The following is a 21,180-nucleotide window of genomic DNA, read 5'->3' as shown; positions in this document are numbered from 1 at the left end:
TTCAAAGGAAAACCAAGAAGAACACATCTGGGCATTACATTACCCGACTTCAAACTATACTACAAGGCTATAGTCACTAAAACATCATGGTACTGGCATAAAAATAGGCACATAGACTAATGAAACAGAATAGAGCCCAGAAATGAAGCCAACTGATCTTCAACAAAGCACACAAAAATATAAAGTGAGGAAAGGACACCCTATTCAACAAATAATGCTGGGATAATTGGCAAGCCACATGTAGAAAAATCAAACTGGATCCTCATCTCTCCCCATATACAAAAATCAACTCAAGATGGATCAAAGACTTAAATCTAAGACCTGAAACCATAAAAATTATAGAAGATAACATTGGAAAACCCCTTCTAGACATTGGCTTTGGCAAAGACTTCATTACCAAAAATCTAAAAGCAAATGCAGCAAAAACAAAGGTAAGTAGATGGGACTTAATTTAACTAAATAGCTTCTGCATAGCAAAATAAATAATTAGCAGAGTAAACAGACAACCCACAGAGTGGGAGAAAATCTTCACAAACTGCATCTGACTAAGGACTAATATCCACAGTCTTCAAGGAACGCAAACAAATCAGCAAGGAAAAAACAAATAATCTCATCAAAAAGTGGGCTAAGGACATGAATAGACAATTCTCAAAAGATATTCAAATGGCCAATTAAGATATGAAAAAATGCTCAACATCACTAATGATCAGGGAAATGCAAATCAAAATCTCAATACTATACCACCTTACTCCTACAAGAATGGTCATAAGCAAAAAAATAAAAAAACAAAAGATGTTGGCATGGATGTGGTGAACAGGGAACACTTTTATACTGGTAGTGGGAATGTAAACTAGTACAATCACTATGGAAAACAGTGTGGAGATTCTTTTTTTTTGTTGTTGTTGTTGAGATGGAGTCTCGCTTTGTCGCCCAGGCTGGAGTGCAGTGGCCGGATCTCAGCTCACTGGAAGCTCCGCCTCCCGGGTTTACGCCATTCTCCTGCCTCAGCCTCCCGAGTAGCTGGGACTACAGGAGCCCGCCATCACGCCTGGCTGGTTTTTTTTTTTTTTTTTTTGTATTTTTTAGTAGAGACGGGGTTTCACTGGGTTAGCCAGGATGGTCTTGATCTCCTGACCTCGTGATCCGCCCGTCTCAGCCTCCCAAAATGCTAGGATTACAGGCTTGAGCCACCACGCCCTGCCGGAGATTCTTTAAAGAACTAAAAGTAGATCTACCATTTGATGCAGCAATCCCACTACTGGGTATCTACCCAGAGGAAAAGAAGTCATTATGTGAAAAAGACACTTGCACACGCGTTTATTGCAGTACAATTCGCAATTGCAAAAATAAAGAACCAAACCAAATGCCCATCAATCAACAAGTGGATAAAGAAAATGTGGTACATATACATACCCCGGAATACTACTCAGTCATACAAAGGAATGAAATTATGGCATTGTAGCTACCTGGATGGAAATGGAGGTTAATTCATCACTGTTCTAAGTGAAGTAACTCAGGAACGGAAAACTAAACATCATATGTTCTCACTTATAAGTGGGAGCTAAGCTATGAGGATGCAAAGGCATAAGGATGATACAGTGGACTTTGGGGACTTGGGAGAAAGGTGGGAGCAGGGTGAGGGATAAAAAATATACATATTGGTTAGGACGCCGAGGTGGGCGCACTGCCTGAACTCAATTGTTGGAGACCAGCTTGGGCAACATGGTGAAACCCCATCTCTACTAAAAATACAAAAAGTTAGCCAGGCGTGGTGGTGTGCCTGTAGTTCCAGCTACTCTGGGGGCTAAGGCACGAGAATCGCTTGAACCCGGGAGATGGAGGTTGAAGTGAGCCAAGATTGTGCCACTTCACTCCAGTGGCGAGACTCTGTCTCAAAACAAAACAAAACAAAAAAAGACTACATATTGGATACAGTGTACACTGCTCAGGTGATGGGTACACCAAAATATCAGAAATCACCACTAAAGGACTTATCCATGCAACCAAACACCACCTGTTCCCCCAAAACCTACTGAAACTTAAAAAAAAAAAAAATGCCGCTAGTACCCATTATTTGAAAAATACAAATTTAGGGGGATGACCAGAGGAAAAAGCTATTAACCCAGGAGTTCTGAAACCCAGGGTCTACTTCCAGCTTTGGTAAGTAACTCTACAACTCTACATCCAGTAAAGGAGATTTGACTAAAATTCCTTCAACCTTTAACAGTGAATAACCTTTTTTGGGGGTTCTTTTTTCAAGTGCTGAAGCAGTAGAAACATTAGGTCATTACAACTACACCACATCTAGGAAGTGCACTCAATGTTACAATTCATTTTAACCTTCCATTTTAAAAAACCTTAAGTCTATAACTTGAAGAATATCTAAAAATTTAATTTTACATTGCCTCTCTTGGAGAAAAGGTGCTCTCCATCATATCAAGTGATAGAAATCCTAATAATAAACAATTTAAAAATAATCTGAACACACTGCATTGTACTGAGGAAATGTTTTTACTTCTCCTAGTTCTTATTTGTTTCTGGCTGGGAATGGATAGTTGTTAAAATCTTCTCAACTTCCACCACAATCTAAAATTCATCTTGCTTTGCCTTTATACATAAAGATAAGCGGGAATTTGAGAAAATTCTAGTTGACCATTTTGACGTGCCTCAAAGCTGGAACAAAAATCCTATTTTCTTTGGCAACTCTCTTGGGTAAAGTTTTGGTTTGGATTCGGAAAAAAAGCTGAGGGTCAAAATTATGGTAACTAATTAGCAATTTGCTTATTTACTAATGAAAACTAAAAACTACTTTTTTACGTTAACTGCGAAGCACATAACATATAGAAATACAGTTTTAGAAGTTGTCCTAAGGAATTCTAAATCTGACGAGAGACAGCTACAAGAGTGAAATTTCACAACCAACACAGCGGCACTTCGCGCATCTCTAATAAATTCGTGATGCGTGGATTCCTTGGTCGTCCCCTTAGAAACCTCAGCTTGACCGTACCTTTGCAAGCACCGGGATGGGTGCCGGGAGGGGTACGAGTTCTGGGGATATCGCGTGCGCCTGCGCGGGTTTTTGTCGCTCTCGTAGAGAGGCCCGGATGGAGGACGCAGAGGCACGCTGTTTCCATGGCAGTGTGGGCCTGGCTGCCGCGGAGGCGGGTGAATGGCAAGAACTTAGAAAGAGGAGGAGAGGAGAACTCCCCTGGCCATCTCTGTGACCCCAGCCGCCGCATTTTACACAGGCAGGAGGGATATAGAGGGAGAGAAGGGAAGGACGATGCGGAGTTATTAATGGTGGGATAGAGGGTAAAGGTATAAACTTCTGGTAGAGCTGGGAGGGAAGGTAGGTCGTGAGGGAAGAAGCTTTCTGGTGGCGTCTTATCCTCTGGAGTCCGAGGTCCACCGAGTCTGGCATTGGTGGGGAAGTCTGGTAACACCTTGCTTCTCTACGTATGAAGGAAACTCTCTGAGGGTAGCTTAGACTAAGTTTTTGTCATATTCTTTCCCCTTTCAAAGTTCTTGAACGTGGAAAGTAATTATTTTGTCCCTGGGAGAAAAAGTCACTACCGAAATTGTAGCTTCCATTAAGAGGCAGTAATACTCATTTCGTTGGTGGTACCTTGGGATCCTGAATACAGATTAACATTATCACCTTAAGTTCATAAAATATTTGTCATTATACTTTGTGACAGGTTATGATTTTTAAAAAACTTATAGGATCACAGTTTTGGCAGGGTACACAGGAATAATGGGCCAGATGGTTTCATGATGTTATGGATTAGTTTTTGCTTAAGTACTTATTTTATATTAAAAGGCATTCTCTTTGACATGCTTTCAGTTCTTAGATTTTTAAGCAAGCATATGTTTAAAACGCTGTAAGACGGGACTCCATTATTTAGATTAAACTATTTTTGAATATCCTGAATTCTGGAAGAAAGTTATCAAAATTATGTATACATATGGACTTGGTTTAAGACTCCTACTGAAAGATCAGCAGTTCACCTATCCACATGGGATTTACCAGGCAGGGAGGAAGGAACTGATTTCCGTCTCTTACTGCGGTTCCCTATTAAGAGGGTAGAGTTGGTTTAAGCCACTTACCTAGATTTTTACTGATGATAAATATTGAAATTTAAATGTGCGAAACTCACAAGCATAAAGTAGGAAGTGTTAAGTGATTGTGTAAGATGTATTTTTGTTCTAGCTTGTTGACTGTGTACCACATGGACAGTACCCTGGAGATGAAGATTAGAAGAATTGCAGGGGTTGAATATCCTGTGACGCATTTGAAAAAGGCTTAAGGGATTTGATAACCAGAGTTTGTAATTTATGTTCTTTGTTTACTTGAGAACCAGTCATGAGGGTTTTTTTTTCTTCTTCTAAAGTTACAGGAAAAGAATTGCACTTCAGATTTGATGCGACTTAATTTACTTCTCAGAGTCACCTTAACTATGACTTTTTTTTTTCCTTTGAATTATGGCATAATAGTATGACTTAAAGACCCCAACCTGTTAAGTTTTTAATTACTGTGTTTTTAATTTATTATACAGATCTTATGTTTTCATTTTAAATTTTAGTTTTCATGTGGGTGGGATTCTCTGTAAACAATAAAACATATCTACTAAAGTCTTCAGGCAACCATTTATTTATGAGTTCAGAACTATGTTTATCATAAAATAAGGGAAAGCACTGAAGAGTTCCAAAGATATATATTTATGTAACTCAAACATCTTAAAATAATAAATTTCAAGATTCCTGCTCTGAAAGGAAAACTGATTATTCCAAGGCATTGTGACTGTGAAAAGTGCTATTTTTACTGTAAGTATTTTGGATTACAGTGAGTTTTAGTTTATTCTGTGTCATTCATGGTGCCCTTGCTTTTAATTGGTGGGTAGTTAGACTTAACAGCTTAAGCAATTTAGCTTGTCTTGCAGTTAGGAAGTGAAACTCACTCTGAAGTGTGGATTTGGTTTCTCCAGATCACTTCAAAATTTGTGCTCAACCTGATTTAGAAACTATTGAAGGGCTTACTTTTGAGTCCTTTAGCAAATCTGCTTTGTATTTTTAGTTTAAAATAAATAAATATCTGGAAGGAATTATAGTCCAATGAATAGTTTAGAAAAAAATAATAATTATACAGTTGAACATTAACAGTTATTTTTCAATAATAATTAAGTTGAATAATTAAGCATTATTATTCAGTAGTAACTTAGTCTGGCCAAAGGTTTGGGGAGAACAAAGCGAAGCTAATGACTAAAACAACTTGTGGATTATTTATTAATTCAGCATACCTAAAGTGTACCGAAAATTAACTTTATCTTGAGAGGGAAAGGGAACCAACATCAATAATTATTTGGGGAATTGGGGGAAGGTGGGAGAGTTTTTAGGAATGTTTACCTATGGAAATGTCTTGCCATTGCAAATCTCTCTTTTATGGTGTATTCAAGTGCATGTTCATTTTGAACATTCCATTTTGTGTTTCTCTGTGTTACCTAGCTTACCTATAGCATTAATCTCCATATGCCATTCCTCCTCTAGAGTGGGCATAACATATACCTTATCTTTTAAAATCTTATAGCGTATTTTCTTCACAAACAGAAAATGAATGAAATTAAAGATACTGATTCCAAAAAAAGTGAAGAATACGAAGATGACTTTGAAAAGGACCTGGAGTGGTTAATTAATGAAAATGAAAAAAGTGATGCCAGCATAATAGAGGTATATGTTGCCAACAGCATTCATAATAATTATATTACAAAGTGCTTTGCAATTCTTTAAGGTTTTCACATTATTATCTCATCTAAACATCACAAAATTTCTTTGATCTACATTGGGTAAATTACTATTATCCTCATCTTAAAGATAAGAAAAATGAGGCATAGGTTGCTTAAATGTTGTATCCTAAGGCATAGGCAGATGATTTATTGTTTCATTTTCTAATTCAACAAGTATTAGTGAGAGAACAGTTATTACACTAGCATTTAATAAAACTAAAATGACCATTATAAAATTATAATTTAAGTAATATAAATAAATATTAAAATCATGATTTATTGCATTGAAAGTAAAAAATACAGTTAATTCCTACTTTCTGTGAACTTGGGTAAAAGCATGGGGTTATGCTATTAAAATAAATGAAAAATAAAGCAAATCCTCTAAACACATGACCTTTTAGCTAATATTTAAAACTTTAAGACTGAATTAGGTCTTCTTGGCAGTGAATATAGAGAAAAAAGTAAAGGGTCAAAGTCTGAGTCACAGGAATACTTCTAGGAAAAGTGGATCCATTAAGCATGGTCATATACTATTTATCAGAGATGTAAAAAGGAACTCCAGGAAAATTAACCAGTTCCTGCATCAAGATAGGTTATTTCTTTCTCTTTACATATGTATAATGTGTATATGTATTTCTATAAAACATATATGTATATATGCATATGTATGTGTGTATATATATGTGTATATGTAAGTTAGTATCAATAAGTAGGAAAAGGAATAGCACTGGGATATAAATAGGTGAACTTCAGAGGGATAATGATCAGAGTTATTATAGCAGAAGCCAGTTTTAAAGGTGTTAAGGAAAAGACTGTGAGGAAATGCAGGTTTTATATTACAGATTTCTTAGTTCCATTTTACTTTGAATATAATGGAAAAGACAAATGGGATACACAATATTTGAAGATGGAAACAGAGTCAAAAGTAAAGATTTTTCTAAGATGGCTTTTAAATGGGAGTTTTATGCATCCTAACAGAAAAATAAGCAGAATGAGTAGAGGCAGATACCCAGAATGGTAAAGTTGAACCAGTTTCTCAAGATTGGAAGGGTGTGAGATCCAAAGCACAGTGTGATAGAATTAGAGTGGTAATAGGAATGATTTATTGTTTCATTTTCTAATTCAGCAAGTATTAATGATCACCTATCATATATCAGAGGCTGTTCTAGGTGCTAGGGATATATATAGCTGGGATAAAATAAAAGTGCTGTTATGAATCTTACACATTCCAGTGGATGATTGTAATAACCTCTTCTTTTGAGGCTTTTGAGAAAAGGGTATGACTGAGCTAGAGATACGTAAGAGGGTTAGGGGAGGATTTGTAAAAAGTAGGTTTTCAAAAGAAAAGAAATAAAAGCCAAAGGAGAGTTTAGAAACAGAGACTATAAGAATGAACCAGAGATCTGCCATCCTCATGATACTGGAAAAATAAAAAAATGAACTAGAGAAGGCTAAAATGAACAATTGTGATACAGAGATCTTAGTTAAATCACAGTTAATTGGCAGTCATTTTAATGGGCTAGGTTTATTTGCTTGTCTGACTATCAGACAAGATGACCTTCACTGTCGCACAGGATGACCTATGAGCAAGTGAAGGAGGAAAGTGATTTTAAGGGGTTGAAGAGAGTAGTAACTCCCATAGGACTGCTTTAGGAGGGAGAGAACTTTGACAAAGAGAAAAAAATGTATATATAATATTTATATTACATACCTTTATATATTATATCTATTATATATTTATGTATAATATGTACAATTATATACATTTATATACTATATATTTATATATATATATACGCTTTTAGTTAGATATAGCAGAAGTGGAGTGGAGTTTTGTGCTGCACTGATACTGGTTTATGGTTCATGTGGAATTAATTATTTTTAATGTAATGCCAAGTTATCTGATGGTGGTTAGCATGGATTACTGGAATTTCTGAGTATAGTTGAAGAAGGAAAATCTGATCTAGAGGTAAAAATTGACCTGGAATGTAGATAGGTCCTGCAGATTATAGTGACAATAATAGTCTGAAGAGATTAAAAGAACCTCAAGTGATTAGGACTTGACCAAATAATTCGTCCTTGAAATGGTCTGGGGAGAAAGATATTTGATTGAAGAATGCAAATATTACAAGGAGGAAACATTTTTGAAAATTGTTTTTCTGAAAATGTAAAAAGAGGAAAATTTTATAGAGGAAGGAATGCTAATATTGTTATTTGTAGTTAGATACATTAGCATACAAATGTTTAAAAATCAACATCAAATTCAAATTTAAAGTTGAATTTTTCCTGCATTGCTGTCACATGTATTTCCCTTGAATACTCGTAAGTATGAATTAGAATGTTATGAGCAAATTATGAGCAATAAACATTTAAGTTTTCCCATTCATAAAATAAATTACATGAACAGGAAAATCCCATTTTGTATGTCTACTGATAAATGAAGAATCTCAATTTTGACTGAAAAATATCTTGTTTTTAGATGGCTTGTGAGAAGGAGGAGAATATTAACCAAGACTTAAAAGAGAGTGGAATAGTAATAGAGCACAACAAACAGCATTCTGATCCTGACAAATCTTTGCAGGATGAGGCCTCACCAAGAAGAAATGACATAATTTCTGTACCAGGTATTCAATCTTTGGATCCCATATCAGATTCAGATAGCGAAAACTCTTTCCAGGAATCCAAACTAGAAAGCCAGAAAGACTTGGAGGAGGAAGAGGATGAGGAAGTAAGGAGATATATTATGGAGAAAATTGTACAAGCTAACAAGCTTCTACAGAATCAAGAACCCGTGAATGATAAAAGGGAGCGAAAACTTAAGTTCAAGGACAAATTAGTTGATTTGGAAGTTCCTCCACTAGAAGACACTAATACTTCTAAAAATTATTTTGAAAACGAAAGGAATATGTTTGGGAAACTGTCACAGTTATGTATTTCCAATGATTTTGGACAAGAAAATGTGCTCCTGTCACTTACTAATGCAAGTTGTGAAGAAAACAAGGATAGGACAATACTGGTAGAAAGAGATGGAAAATTTGAACTTCTGAATTTACAAGACATTGCGAGTCAGGGGTTTTTGCCTCCCATTAATAATGCAAATAGTACAGAAAATGACCCTCAGCACTTGTTACTCAGATCTTCCAACTCCTCTGTCAGTGACACCAAGAAAGAAGATTCTGCAGCAAAGATTCATGCTGTTACTCACTCATCAACAGGAGAGCCACTGGTTTATATCCCTCAGCCACCACTCAACCGCAAGACTTGTCCAAGCTCTGCTGCCAACTCAGATCGAAGTAAAGGAAATGGGAAATATAATCACAGGACACAGTCTGCACATATCTCACCAGTGACTTCAACATACTGTCTTTCCCCTCGACAGAAAGAACTACAAAAACAACTAGAACAGAAGAGAGAAAAGCTGAAAAGAGAGGTGAGAACCTAAGTGGGCATTATATTAAAAGTAGAGCATATTTTACTGTTTTATAAATGCAGTGGGAATTAAAACAGTTGTTCAAACCACTGAAGACTTCTTTTGATTTCTTTATCTATTGTTAGATTGATTATTAAAAATGTGTATTTATGGAGTGAACATGGTGATTACTTTGGTCCTTGTAAGGATCACAAAGAATAGCAGACTGATCTGTTTTAGCGGAGAACTCAGTGATGACTTCATCTGATCCTTTCATTTTAAAGGTGAGACTCACGAGACGTTAAGTGACTGCTGAAAGTTATCTTGATATGATAGGAAAAATAAAATGTCAGATGGAAAAATGAAGGCACAAAGTATAGAGGTTTAGGAGGCAACAGGAAGACTTGGACTGTAATTCTTTTACTTGCATGTGTTTCATATTATGTTCTATGCCTACAGTTCTTTTACTTCCAGGATTTTAGTTTCAGATTAAGAATATATCCTAACATTCTTAATGAAAGGTCTCCAAAATGCCTTATAGAAATTAATTTTTTTGTTTTTCATATTTGTTCTTATGTGAAACTCTATGTATCTTATAATTGAGAATTCCAGGACTTAAACTGGTGAGTTTTCTCGGAATTATTTATATCAGTGCTCCAATTCTTTGTTTTACTGGAAACCTAATGGTATTAAGCTGAGCCATACAAAATGTCTAATTCTAAATACAAAGTTCAGCAGATAATACACTAGAAGTGACCTTGCAGATCATTTTGCAGATACGAAAATCTTGGAAAGTTAAAATAACTTTACCAAGGTATATCTGTATTTGTTAGTAGCAAACTGGAATAAAAATTTCCAGTTCTCTGGTACCCTTGAGAAATGGTGTGTTATCTACTTTATATGGGAAATTATCAGGGAAATCTCTGGCATTTAAATCAGGAATTGGCATTAGCAAAAAAAAAAAAAAAAAAAAAAAAGTGAAAAATGACTTTGTAAGAACGTTTAACCTCTAGCACACTCAGATAAGAACCTAAAAGGGTGCATGCTTATAGAGCTTTGCTAACTTGGTCACTAACAGCTGTAATAGTCAAACTAAGTTTACTTGATTCAGGTATAAAACAACACTTAAAAGTATAAGAATTTGGTGACAATACAAAATAATTTTTTGAGAATGACATCAATATGTTTGCTGTACACAGATGTGTAGGTATGTGTATATATTTTTACAAAAGTTATACCGGTGATTTTATATAGTTGTCACTGCATTTTTATTAATGAACTGATGTTAGTCTTTAGTGTGAAGGATGGATAATTCTGTTTTCATTTTGATTCTCTTTTCTGAATGTCATACTCTTTGTTCTGAAATACACTTTTGTCGTGTCGGTATCCTATAACTAAGTTGGCTCAAGACATGGTCTTCAAGTACTAAGACTTTTAACATGTTTTAGTTGGTTTCAGGGGAAGGCTTTGCTTTTTTATGCACACATTTTCTGGGTTGGGTTGCTATACTCTGTCTTTCTAACCTAAGTGCATCATTTCAGTGTTCTCTTTGGCAACTCCGTTAACGATCAGTGCTTTGGCTGTTAGCTTCTGTGTAATATACCTGAATGTTCCCCTTGGAAAGATAATCATCTTTTGTCATACTGTATTCATGCAAAGCATCCAAAGTCCTTTGTGTGAAATGGAAATGTATAAATAATGTAAAATTTAATCTTTAATAAATTCATTTATATTTTCTATAATATAGGCTACTTTAGGGCTCAGAAAATAGTATATAGATATTCTCAAATATATTTTACACTGTTTGGTAGAATTTTTCCTTTCCTCTCTTCTTTCTGTTCAATCAAAAGGAATTAGAAAGTCTTGCTATATTGTCAAAATGTAAGGAAAACACTTAGAATTCCATTATTTGAAGAAAATTTAACTATGAACTTGTTAAATTAGCCCAGCTAATGTTTGTATTTTGGGTAGAGATGGGGTTTCACCATGTGGGCCAGGCTGGTCTCAAACTCCTGACCTCAAGTGATCTGCCTGCCTCGGCCCTCCAAAGTGCTGGGATTACAGGCAGGAGCCACTGCGTCTGGCCTAGAAGGACCAATTTTCTGATGGAAAATTTCAGGATCAGGGAATCCTAATTTCAGATCTCAAAATATATCTCTCTACTCTGATAATTCATACAATTTTATTAATCTTTTAGTAATGTCTTTTCATATTCTTTTACTAGGAAGAGCAACGAAAAATAGAAGAAGAGAAAGAAAAAAAGAGAGAGAATGACATAGTATTTAAAGCATGGTTGCAAAAGAAAAGAAAGCAGGTCTTAGAAATGAGGAGAATTCAACGAGCAAAGGAAATTGAAGACATGAACAGCAGAGTAAGTAAAACTTCTCTGAAAAATAAGTTTATACAGATATGAAAGCTGAACTTATTTACAGAAGGGAGTCTGGATATCAGACTAACAGCCTATGGAAGTAGTAGAAAAGTTGTTCAAGAACTACCCTTGCAAAAGATGCAACATGCAGATAACTACAATTAGGTTCTAAGAGGCCTTGTGAAAATGAAATGATTCTTATTTTGTTCAGACTTTGATGGAACAGAAAACAGAAGACTATCAATTCATTTTTTCAAGGTGTAACTTTGGTATTCAAACAGGACAAAGCTACAGCCCCCTTCCCCCACAAAACCCTACAGACTGATCTCACTTAAGACTAGACATATAGAAATCTTACGTAAATCTTTAGCAAATTAAAGACACCAAATTATTTAATTTAAAAGAATTAAAAAAACAGAAAATCCAAGAGAAAATTTAAAAATCATCCATATCCTTATTAAAAAAAGATATATATGTAAAGTAAATGTTGAAAATTCAACCCTAAGCTCTTCCAGGCTCATCTCCAGTGGTAATTACTTTTAACAGCGTGGTGCAAATCGTTTTATATCTTACTTATATTTATATATTTACATGACAAAAGTTTTATTCAGTTTTTTTCACTTCATCATGGAACTCTTTCTAGGCCATTATGTTTAAATCTCTCTTTTTCAAATAGCTGCATGGTATTACAATGTTAATTTATTAAGCCATTCTTCATTTGTAGATATTTAGGTTGGCTCCGATGTTGCGCTAGTTAACAGTGCTGTAGTGAAGCGGTACTTTCTATGGGAACATCAGTAATCTGTAGGAGAAGTTCTTCAGAGGGGAATTTATAATTTTTGAAGGTTTAGAGTGAAATGTTTGGTTAAAGATGCAAAAATAACCTCCCAAAAGATAATATGAATGTATAGTTCCTTCAACAGTATGTGAGAGTGAATGCTAACACCTGTTTCTCCAGCAGTGTGTGAGAGTGAATGACTAACACAGTGGGTGGGTTATCATCTTATTTTTTCTTCAAATTAATAATATACATGCTTGTGTATGAGTATGTGTGAGAAATAATAAGAGATAGATATAGGTCTCTACCCCTAGTTTTTGGCACACAGCTCCTAAAACCTTTTTAATTTCTTGAGTGATAGGGGTTCTATATGTATTTCTGGTTCTAATAACTGAGCTTTTATCCTGGCTTCTGACAAAGAGCTGCTAATTCCTTGGAACCTCTTAGGTGATAGGACTCTCTTTGTTCTAATAAAATGACTCTTGGTGGGCTCCTGGATAGGGACTGGCTGCCAGAAAGACTAAGCCATGATTAGAAGCTCGGAACTTTCGGTTCTAACTCCTTTCTTGTAGGAAGGGGGAAGGGGCTAGAGATTGAGTTAATAATCTCAATGACTATGTGATGAAGCCTTTATACAAATCCCGAAGCTGCAGGGTTCAGAGAGCTTCTAGGGTATGGGAAATGTGGTGTTGGGAGGGTGGCCTGCCCCCAAGAGGGCATGGAAGCTTCACACCCCTTCCCAAATACTTTGCCTTGTGTAGCTCTTCATTTGTCTTTTATTATATTATTTTTTAATCAACTTGTAAATGTGTTTCCCTGAGTCATGTGAGTTGCTCTAGCAAATTAAACCTGAGGAGAGGGTCATGTTCCCACCACTCCCCACCCTGGCAATATATAGCTGGTCAGACAGAAGCACTGGTCACAATCTAGGCTTTTGATTGATATCTAAAGTGGAGGCAATCTTGAGGGATTGAGTCCTTAACACGAGATTTGATGCTAACTCCAGGGATATATTATCAGGATTGGATTAAACTGTAGGATACCCAGCTGGTGTTAAACTTGTCAGTGTGGGAAGTGGGAACCCTCCCACATTTTGGTAACCAGAGGTGAAGTATTCTGTGTTGAGTGTGAATGAGAAAGAAAAACAATTGGTTTTTCTATTTATATAGCATGTGTATTCTTCCGTGAATTTCCTGTTTATAATCTTTTTCCTTTTTTAGTTTGGTTTTTATTATCGAAGTGGTATATGAGAAATTTTGATCCTTTGTCTATTGATATGTTATATAATTTTTCCTAGTCTGAAAATATATTTTTTGTTACAGTGTTTATTATGCCATTTGTGGAAGTTTTTAGCTTTTTAAAATCTTGGGATGGGCAGTGCTTTCACAAGCAAGGCAGAAAAGACATAAACTAAAAGAGAAAATATGGAGAAATTTGACTGATAACTATATAGTAAAATAATAATATGCTGAGTAAGATTTATTTTAGGAAGGAAATTAGGGATCAGTAATAACAGATCTACTAATATCATTCATCACATCAGTAAGTAGACAAAAGAATATTATCTTGAAAGATATAGCAAAGGTATAATTTCTTTTTAAAAATTCCTAATAAAATGCAGATTATAAACACTATAATGGGGAAATACTCTAGGCATACCTGTTATAGTCAGAAACATGTAAGGTTCTATATTAAATAACTGTATTCTGATGTTTCAATCCAATTCATTAAGAAAAGGAAAGGAGGTAAAAATAATAGGAGTGATGCGGCCAAGATGGCTGACTAGATACAGCGGGGATTAGAGGCTCCCATCGGAAAAAAACATAATAAGCGTGTGAATCCTTCCCTGGCAACCAAGGTATCCATGTTCTCTCATCAAACTTGACAAGAAGGCTGGCGTGACCCATGGACAGAAGGAAGAATAGTGTAGCGCCTGAGAGCTACACGGGAAAGGAGAACCCCCTCCCCCCAGCAAAGGGACTGCAGTGAATGAGCACGCTACCCAGAAGGGGAAACTGCTTTTTCCACAGAACTGTGCAACCCATGGATCATAAGATCCCACTAGAAAATCCAGGCCACTGGGGCCTAGCGTCCCAACCCTAGAACACGCAGATTCTTACAGCTTCTCAGCTGGAATCTGCTTAAGCCTACTGCACTCCTTGTGGGAGGGGTGACCAGTTTAAATCGTTGAGTTTCAGGTACGCACAAAATATCCAGGTGAAGATACTGAAGATTAGTTGGAGAAATTTATCTAGTTTTCAGGAGAAATGTTGAGACTGGAGATAGGAAATTAGCGATTTCAGAGTAGTTTGTGGATGGAGTAGTTTGTGCGATGAGGATATGGCCATAGAAATAGGTGGCAAGTGTTTTGGAGAAAGGCATAGAAGATGAGAGAATCAAAGGTCTGTGGGGGTGGATGTTCAATGGCTCTTCTATGTAGTTATAAATATACCTTGGGACTGGGATGGAGAGGAATATTGAGTCAGGAGTGATCAGAGTTGGTTAGATAACTATCTTTAATAGGACCAAATGATACAAATATCAAAGGAGAATGGGTTTTCTCAGGAAAATGGAGAAACACAATTTCGAAGACATATGGGGGAATGAAGAGAATATTAATTTATTTGTCTAACCACTGAAGTACTTGAAGTATGGCAGAAAATGCAGCTTCTGTTTCAGAGAAGATGTGGCTTGGGGGAGAATCAAAATTTGCATAAGATAGGAAATTTAGGGCCAGATCCCTTTCAGTGACTTGGGAGGATGGATGTTATTTGGGAGTTTTTATATCATTGAATAGGAATTACAGAGAACTAACAGGGGTTATGAAGGACAGGAGGAATTTGGGATTGGGTAAAGAAGCAGCACAGCATGTTGCTGTAGTGATTAAAGGTATAGAAGACAACAGGAGTTTATGTTTCAGTCAGTGACCATGGAAAACACAGCTATGGCCATACTGCTGATAGCTTCTTGGACGATGATGGGCCTTCAGGCCTCATGGCATTCCGTGTATTGAATTTTTTAAATGGGGTATTTGCAAAAATAAATGTACAGTATGTTCTGTTGTGCAATATTTGTACATAATTGTGCTATATTTGTACATAATAAATAGTAATCTTGGATTGTATTCTCAGAAAACATGAGTCACATTGAACATAATTTATTGCAAAATATTTATGTAGAAGACATCATGGTTATATATTTCCCTTTGAATATTTATTTTGTATATGTAGTATTTTTTGCTACATTTCAAGTCTGTCTCAAAAATAGATTTTAATGAGAAATAGTATCACAAGCTAATAGTATTCTGAAGTACTTTTATGAACTTTGTCTCTACTGAAGCTGAAATATAGCACAATTTGGTAGCTGATTAATTTGGCTTATTAATACATTGCTATAATAAGTGCATTATGTTGATTATTTCTGTGGGACATCCTGTATAATGTGAGTCATAGTTTCCAGAAAATATCTTTAGCATTTATAGATTGTGGAATGACCTTTTTTACATTAGATGAATAGAAGATCTTAGGTGATGTAATTTTTATTGCCATTTTTAAGAAAAATAGCTAAAAACGTCTTTCCATCATTGTTTTGAAATTTGCTTCTCTTGCTCAGTGCGATATATGTATACACACACATGAAAATGTATGTATGTATATAGTCTATGTTAACTGTCCATAGGTACTTGTATACCTTGTGTATTCTGCATTGGAGGTAATGTATTAATGTCAATGTAGTCTAGCTGGTTGATAGTGTTGTTAAGATCTTCTGCATGCTTATTGTTTTCCCCCATTTTTCCTATGAATTACTGAGAAAATAGTGTTAATAATTTCATCTATCATTGTGCCCCTTGCCTGTTTCTCCTTTGGTTCTGTTGAGTTTTGCTTCATGTATTTTAAATGTTGTGGGTATACATTTAGGACTTCATGTCTTCCTGATAATGACCTTTTCCCTTTATGAAATGTCCCTCATATCCTGAAGTCTGTTTTGTCTGAGGTTAATGTAGCCACACCAGTGTTCTTATGCTTACCATTTGCATGGTATAACTTTATTCATATATTACTTTCAATGTATCCGTGGCTTTATATTTAAAGTGGTTTGTGCAGACGTCATATATTTGAATCTTCTAGTCCAGCAGTCCACTCCTTTTACTTAGTATTCACTTGTATTTAATTATTTTTTTAAATTATACTTTAAGTTCTGGAATACATATGCAGAAAGTAAAGGTTTGTTACACAGGTATACACGTGCCATGGTGATTTGCTGTACCCATCAACCTGTCATCTACTTTAGGTATTTCTTCTAATGCTATGTCCCCACTAACCCCCCACCCCCCGACAGGCCCAGTGTGTGATGTTCCCCTCCCTGTGTCCATGTGTTCTCATTGTTCAGCTTCCACTTATGAGTGAGAACATGCAGGGTTTGGTTTTCTGTTCCTGTCTTAGTTTGTTGAGAATGATGGTTTCCAGCTTCATCCATGTCGCTGCAAAGGACATGAACTCATCCTTTTTTATAGCTGCATGCGATTACATGGCATATAACTGCCACATTTTCTTTCTCCAGTCTATCATTTATGGGCATTTGGGTTGGTTCCAAGTCTTTGTTATTGTGAATAGTGCCTCAGTAAACATGCATGTGCATGTGTCTTTATAGTAGAATAATTTATAATGCTTTGGGTATACACCCAGTAATGGGATCGCTGGGTCAAATGGTATTTCTGGTTCTAGAGCCTTGAGGAATTGCCACACTGTCTTCCACAATGGTTGAACTAATTTACACTCCCACCAACAGTGTAAAAGAATTCCTATTTCTCCACATCCTCTCCAGCATCTATTGTTTCCTGACTTTTTAATGATCACCATTCTAACTGGTGTGAGATGGTATCTCATTGTGGTTTTAATTTTCATTTCTCTAATACTAGTGATGATGAGCTTTTTTTCATATGTCTATTGGCTGCATAAATGTCTTCTTAGAGAAGTGTCTGTTCATATCCTTTGCCCACTTTTTGATGGGGTTGTTTTTTTCTTGTAAATTTAAGTTCCTTGTAGATTCTGGATATTAGCCCTTTGTCCAGTGGATAGATTGCAAAAATTTTCTCCCATTCTGTAGGTTGCCTGTTCACTCTGATGATAGTTTCTCTTGCTCTGCAGAAGCTCTTTAGTTTAATTAGATCCCATTTGTCAATTTTGGCTTTTATTGCCATTGCTTTTGGTGTTTAGTCATGAAGTCTTTGCCCATGCCTGTGTCCTGAATGGTATTGCCTAGGTTTTCTTCTAGGGTTTTTATGGTTTTAGGTCTTATGTGTAAGTCTTTAATCCATCTTGAGTTAATTTTTGTATAAGGTGTAAGGAAGGGGTGCAGTTTCAGTTTTCTGCATATGGCTAGTCAGTTTTCTCAACACCATTTATTAAATAGGGAATCCTTTCCCCATTTCTTGTTTTTGTCACGTTTGTCAAAGATCAGGTGGTTGTAGATGTGTGGCATTATTTCTGAGTCTTCTATTCTGTTCCATTGGTCTATATATCTGTTTTGTTACCAGTACCCTGCTATTTGGGTTACTGTATCCTTGTAGTATAGTTTGAAGTCAGGTACCATGATGCCTCCAGCTTTGTTCTTTTTGCTTTGTATTGTCTTGGCTATGCAGGCTCTTTTTTTTGTTTCATATGAACTTTAAAGAAGTTTTTTCTATTTCTTTGAAGAAAGTCAATGGTAGCTTGATGGGGATAGCATTGAATCGGTAAATTACTTTGGGCAGTATGGCCATTTTCATAATATTGGTTCTTCCTGTCCATGAGCATGTAATGTTTTTCCATTTGTTCGTGTCCTCTCATTTCCTTGAGCAGTGGTTTGTAGTTCTCCTTGAAGAGGTCCTTCACATCCCTTGTAAGTTGTATTCTGAGGTATTTTATTCTCTTTGTAGCAATTGTGAATGGGAATTCACTCATGATTTGGCTCTGTTTGTACTATTGCTATATAGTAATGCTTGTTATTTTTGCATGTTGATTTTGTATCCTGAGACTTTGCTGAAGTTGCTTATCAGATTAAGGAGACTTTGGGCTGAGACAATGGGGTTTTCCAAACATACAATAATATCATCTGCAGACAGAGACAATTTGACTTCCTCTCTTCCTATTTGAATACCCTGTATTTCTTTCTCTTGCCTGATTGCCCTGGCCAGAACTTCCAATACTATGTTGAATAGGAGTGGTGAGAGAGGGCATCCTCGTCTTGTGCCAGTTTTCAAAGGGAATGCTTCCAGCTTTTGCCCATTCAGTATGATATTGGCTATGGATTTGTCATAAATAGCTCTTATTATTTTCAGATATGTCCCATCAATATTTAGTTTATTGAGAGGTTTTAGCATGAAGGGCTGTTGAATTTTATTGAAGGCCTTTTCTGCATCTATTGAGATAATCGTGTAGTTTTCGTCATTGTTTCTGTTTATATGATGGATTATGTTTATTGATTTGCATATGTTGAACCAGCCTTGCATCCCAGGGATGAAGCCGACTTGATCTTGAACTTTTTCATGTGCTGCTGGATTCAGTTTGCTTGTATTTTATTGAGGATTTTCACATCGATGTTCATCAGGGATATTGGCTTGAAATTTTCTTTTCTTGTTGTGTCTCTGCCAGGCTTTGGTATCAGGATGATGCTGGCTTCATAAAATAAGTTAGGTAGGAGGCCCTCTTTTTCTATTATTTGGAATAGTTTCAGAAGTAATGATACCAGCTCCTCTTTGTACTGCTGATAGAATTCAGCTGTGAACTGTCTGGTCCTCAGCTTTTTTTGGTTGGTAGGCTATTACTGCCTCAATTCCGAACTTGTTACTGGTCTATACAGGGATTTGACTTATTTCTGGTTTGGTTTTGGGAGGGTGTATGTGTCTAGGAATTTATCCATTTCTTTTAGATTTTGTAGTTTATTTGCAAAGAGGTGTTTTTAGTATTATATAGTTCATTATATGATGGTAGTTTGCATTTCTGTGTCATCAGTGGTGATACCCCCTTTATCATTTTTTTTATTGTGTCTATTTGATTCTTCTCTCTATTAGTCTGGAGAGCAGTCTATTTTGTTAATCTTTTCATAAAAACAGCTCCTGGATTAATTGATTTAATTGATTTTTTTTTTTTTTTAATCTGGAGTTGGCATTTATTTGCACGATTACAACATGTGGACAAACCCAGGTGAGATGAGTGAGTCTTCATTTCCACCCACCAGGCTGACAAGGGGTGGCCCCAGGGGCCGGATGCCCAGCCCCCAGGCGGCCGTACGCCTCCTCCTCTCCCCAAGACTCTCTCAAATGTGTAGGCCATGAAGCAAGCGTCGGGTCTCTTGGGGACAAGGGGATGCCCCAGTCTCACAATCTCAAAGCCCAAAAAGCTGAAGGTTCGGAGCAAGGCAGCTCTGTCCTCGTGGTTCTTGTGGAAGCAAATGAAGAAAGACATGGTCGGCTCGCAGCTGCTCCTCAGCGAATTTCAGGAGAGCTGCAAAGCTGTCCTTGCTCCCCTCAGGCAGCCGTCAGCGGGATCTCGATGTAGAGGCTGCCTCCACTCAGCACTGTTTGCCAGTTAATGCGTTTGGCGTCTGTGAGCCTGGACTGGAGGTTGAGAATCCTCATCTTGTCCTTGGAGGTTAGTTCCTCTGTTACATTCAGCCAATCATCGGAGTAGAATAAGTTAGCTGAAAGATTGTGATCTCTCTGACTATTCCCTCGCCCACCTGGGATCTTCAGGGGTGGGTGAGGGGCATCAGGAGCACCACCGAGACCCAGACCCGGGTTACTACAGCAGCGGAGGGAGAGCCTGGAACTCTCACTGCTGCTGCGGGGGTGGCTGTGCAGGCTTAGAAGCGGCATGGTGCGGCTGGCCTGGATGGTGGCACTGGGTTTATCCCCTTCCTTCTCTCTGGGGAAGCAGTGGCTATTGAGGGTCCGCTGTAGGGAGGATTTCACCATCAGGCCGCTGGAGTCCGAAACCAGGAAAACCTCCCCTGCGCCTCTCCCTCCTGCCATGGCTACTCACCATTCGTGATTAATTGATTTTTTTTTGAAGGGTTTTTCATGTCTCTATCTCCTTCAGTTCTGCTCTGATCTTAGTTATTTCTTGCCTTCTGCTAGCGTTTGAATGTGTTTGCTCTTGCTTCTCTAGTTCTTTTAATTGTGATGTTAAAATGTTGATTTTAGATATTTCCCGCTTTCTCCTGTGGGCATTTAGTGCTATAAATTTCCCTTTAAACACTGCTTTAGCTGTGTCCCAGAGATCTGGTACATTGTGTCTTTGTTCTCATTGGTTTCAAAGAACTTATTTATTTCTGCCTTAATTTTGTTATTTACCCAGGAGAAGTTTGTTTTATTCAGGAGAAGGTTGTTCAGTTTCCATGTAGCTGTGCAGTTTTGAGTGAGTTTCTTAATCCTGAGTTCTAATTGGATTGCACTGTGGTGTGACAGGCTGTTTGTTATGATTTGCATTTGCATTTCCTGAGGAGTGCTTAACTTCCAACTATGTGGTCAGTTTTGGAATAAGTGCGATGTGCTGAGAAGAATATATATTCTGTTGATTTGGGGTGGAGAGTTCTGTAGCTGTCTGTTAGCTCTGCTTGGTACAGAGCTGAGTTCAAGTCCTGAATATCCTTGTTAATTTTCTGTCTTGTTGATCTGTTTAATATTGACAGCAGGGTGTTAAAGCCTCCCACTGTTATTATGTGGGAGTCTAAGTCTCTTTGTAGGTCTCTAAGGGCTTGCTTTATGAATCTAGGTGCTCATGTATCAGGTGCATATATATTTAGGATAGTCAGCGCTTCTTGTTGCATTGATCCCTTTACCATTATGTAATGCCCTTCTTTGTCT

At 36.8% G+C, this 21,180-nt stretch overlaps 1 protein-coding gene and 1 pseudogene across 6 annotated transcripts in view; one reads left to right on the top strand and one right to left on the bottom strand.

Moving 5' to 3' along the window:
* Positions 1-3,084: 3,084 nt before the first annotated feature.
* The window catches only part of CCDC181 (coiled-coil domain containing 181), a 52,226-nt gene continuing 34,130 nt past the window's right edge, over positions 3,085-21,180 (top strand). For 3 of the 5 annotated variants that reach the window (XM_030937210.1, XM_010360915.2, XM_030937207.1), the window contains exons 1-4: positions 3,108-4,824; positions 5,605-5,724; positions 8,260-9,210; positions 11,414-11,560. In XM_030937210.1, coding sequence (XP_030793070.1) covers positions 5,608-5,724; positions 8,260-9,210; positions 11,414-11,560 — 1,215 coding nt within the window. In that variant the 5' untranslated portion in view covers positions 3,108-4,824; positions 5,605-5,607. Of the gene's footprint in view, positions 4,825-5,604; positions 5,725-8,259; positions 9,211-11,413; positions 11,561-21,180 lie in introns of all 5 variants that reach the window. The other 2 variants (XM_030937208.1, XM_030937209.1) reach the window with 2 other exon arrangements.
* On the bottom strand, positions 14,956-20,289 carry LOC104660687 (annotated as a pseudogene). The gene is made up of 2 exons (XR_004058833.1): positions 19,551-20,289; positions 14,956-15,025 (listed from the first exon to the last, which is right to left on the bottom strand). The product of XR_004058833.1 is annotated as an ornithine decarboxylase antizyme 1 pseudogene (transcript).

The sequence above is a fragment of the Rhinopithecus roxellana genome, chromosome 8 (genome assembly GCF_007565055.1).
Source record: "Rhinopithecus roxellana isolate Shanxi Qingling chromosome 8, ASM756505v1, whole genome shotgun sequence".
Taxonomy (NCBI): Eukaryota; Metazoa; Chordata; class Mammalia; order Primates; family Cercopithecidae; genus Rhinopithecus; species Rhinopithecus roxellana.
The sequence above is the reverse complement of the archived record's forward strand: the minus strand, read 5'-3'. Positions and strand labels throughout refer to the sequence as shown.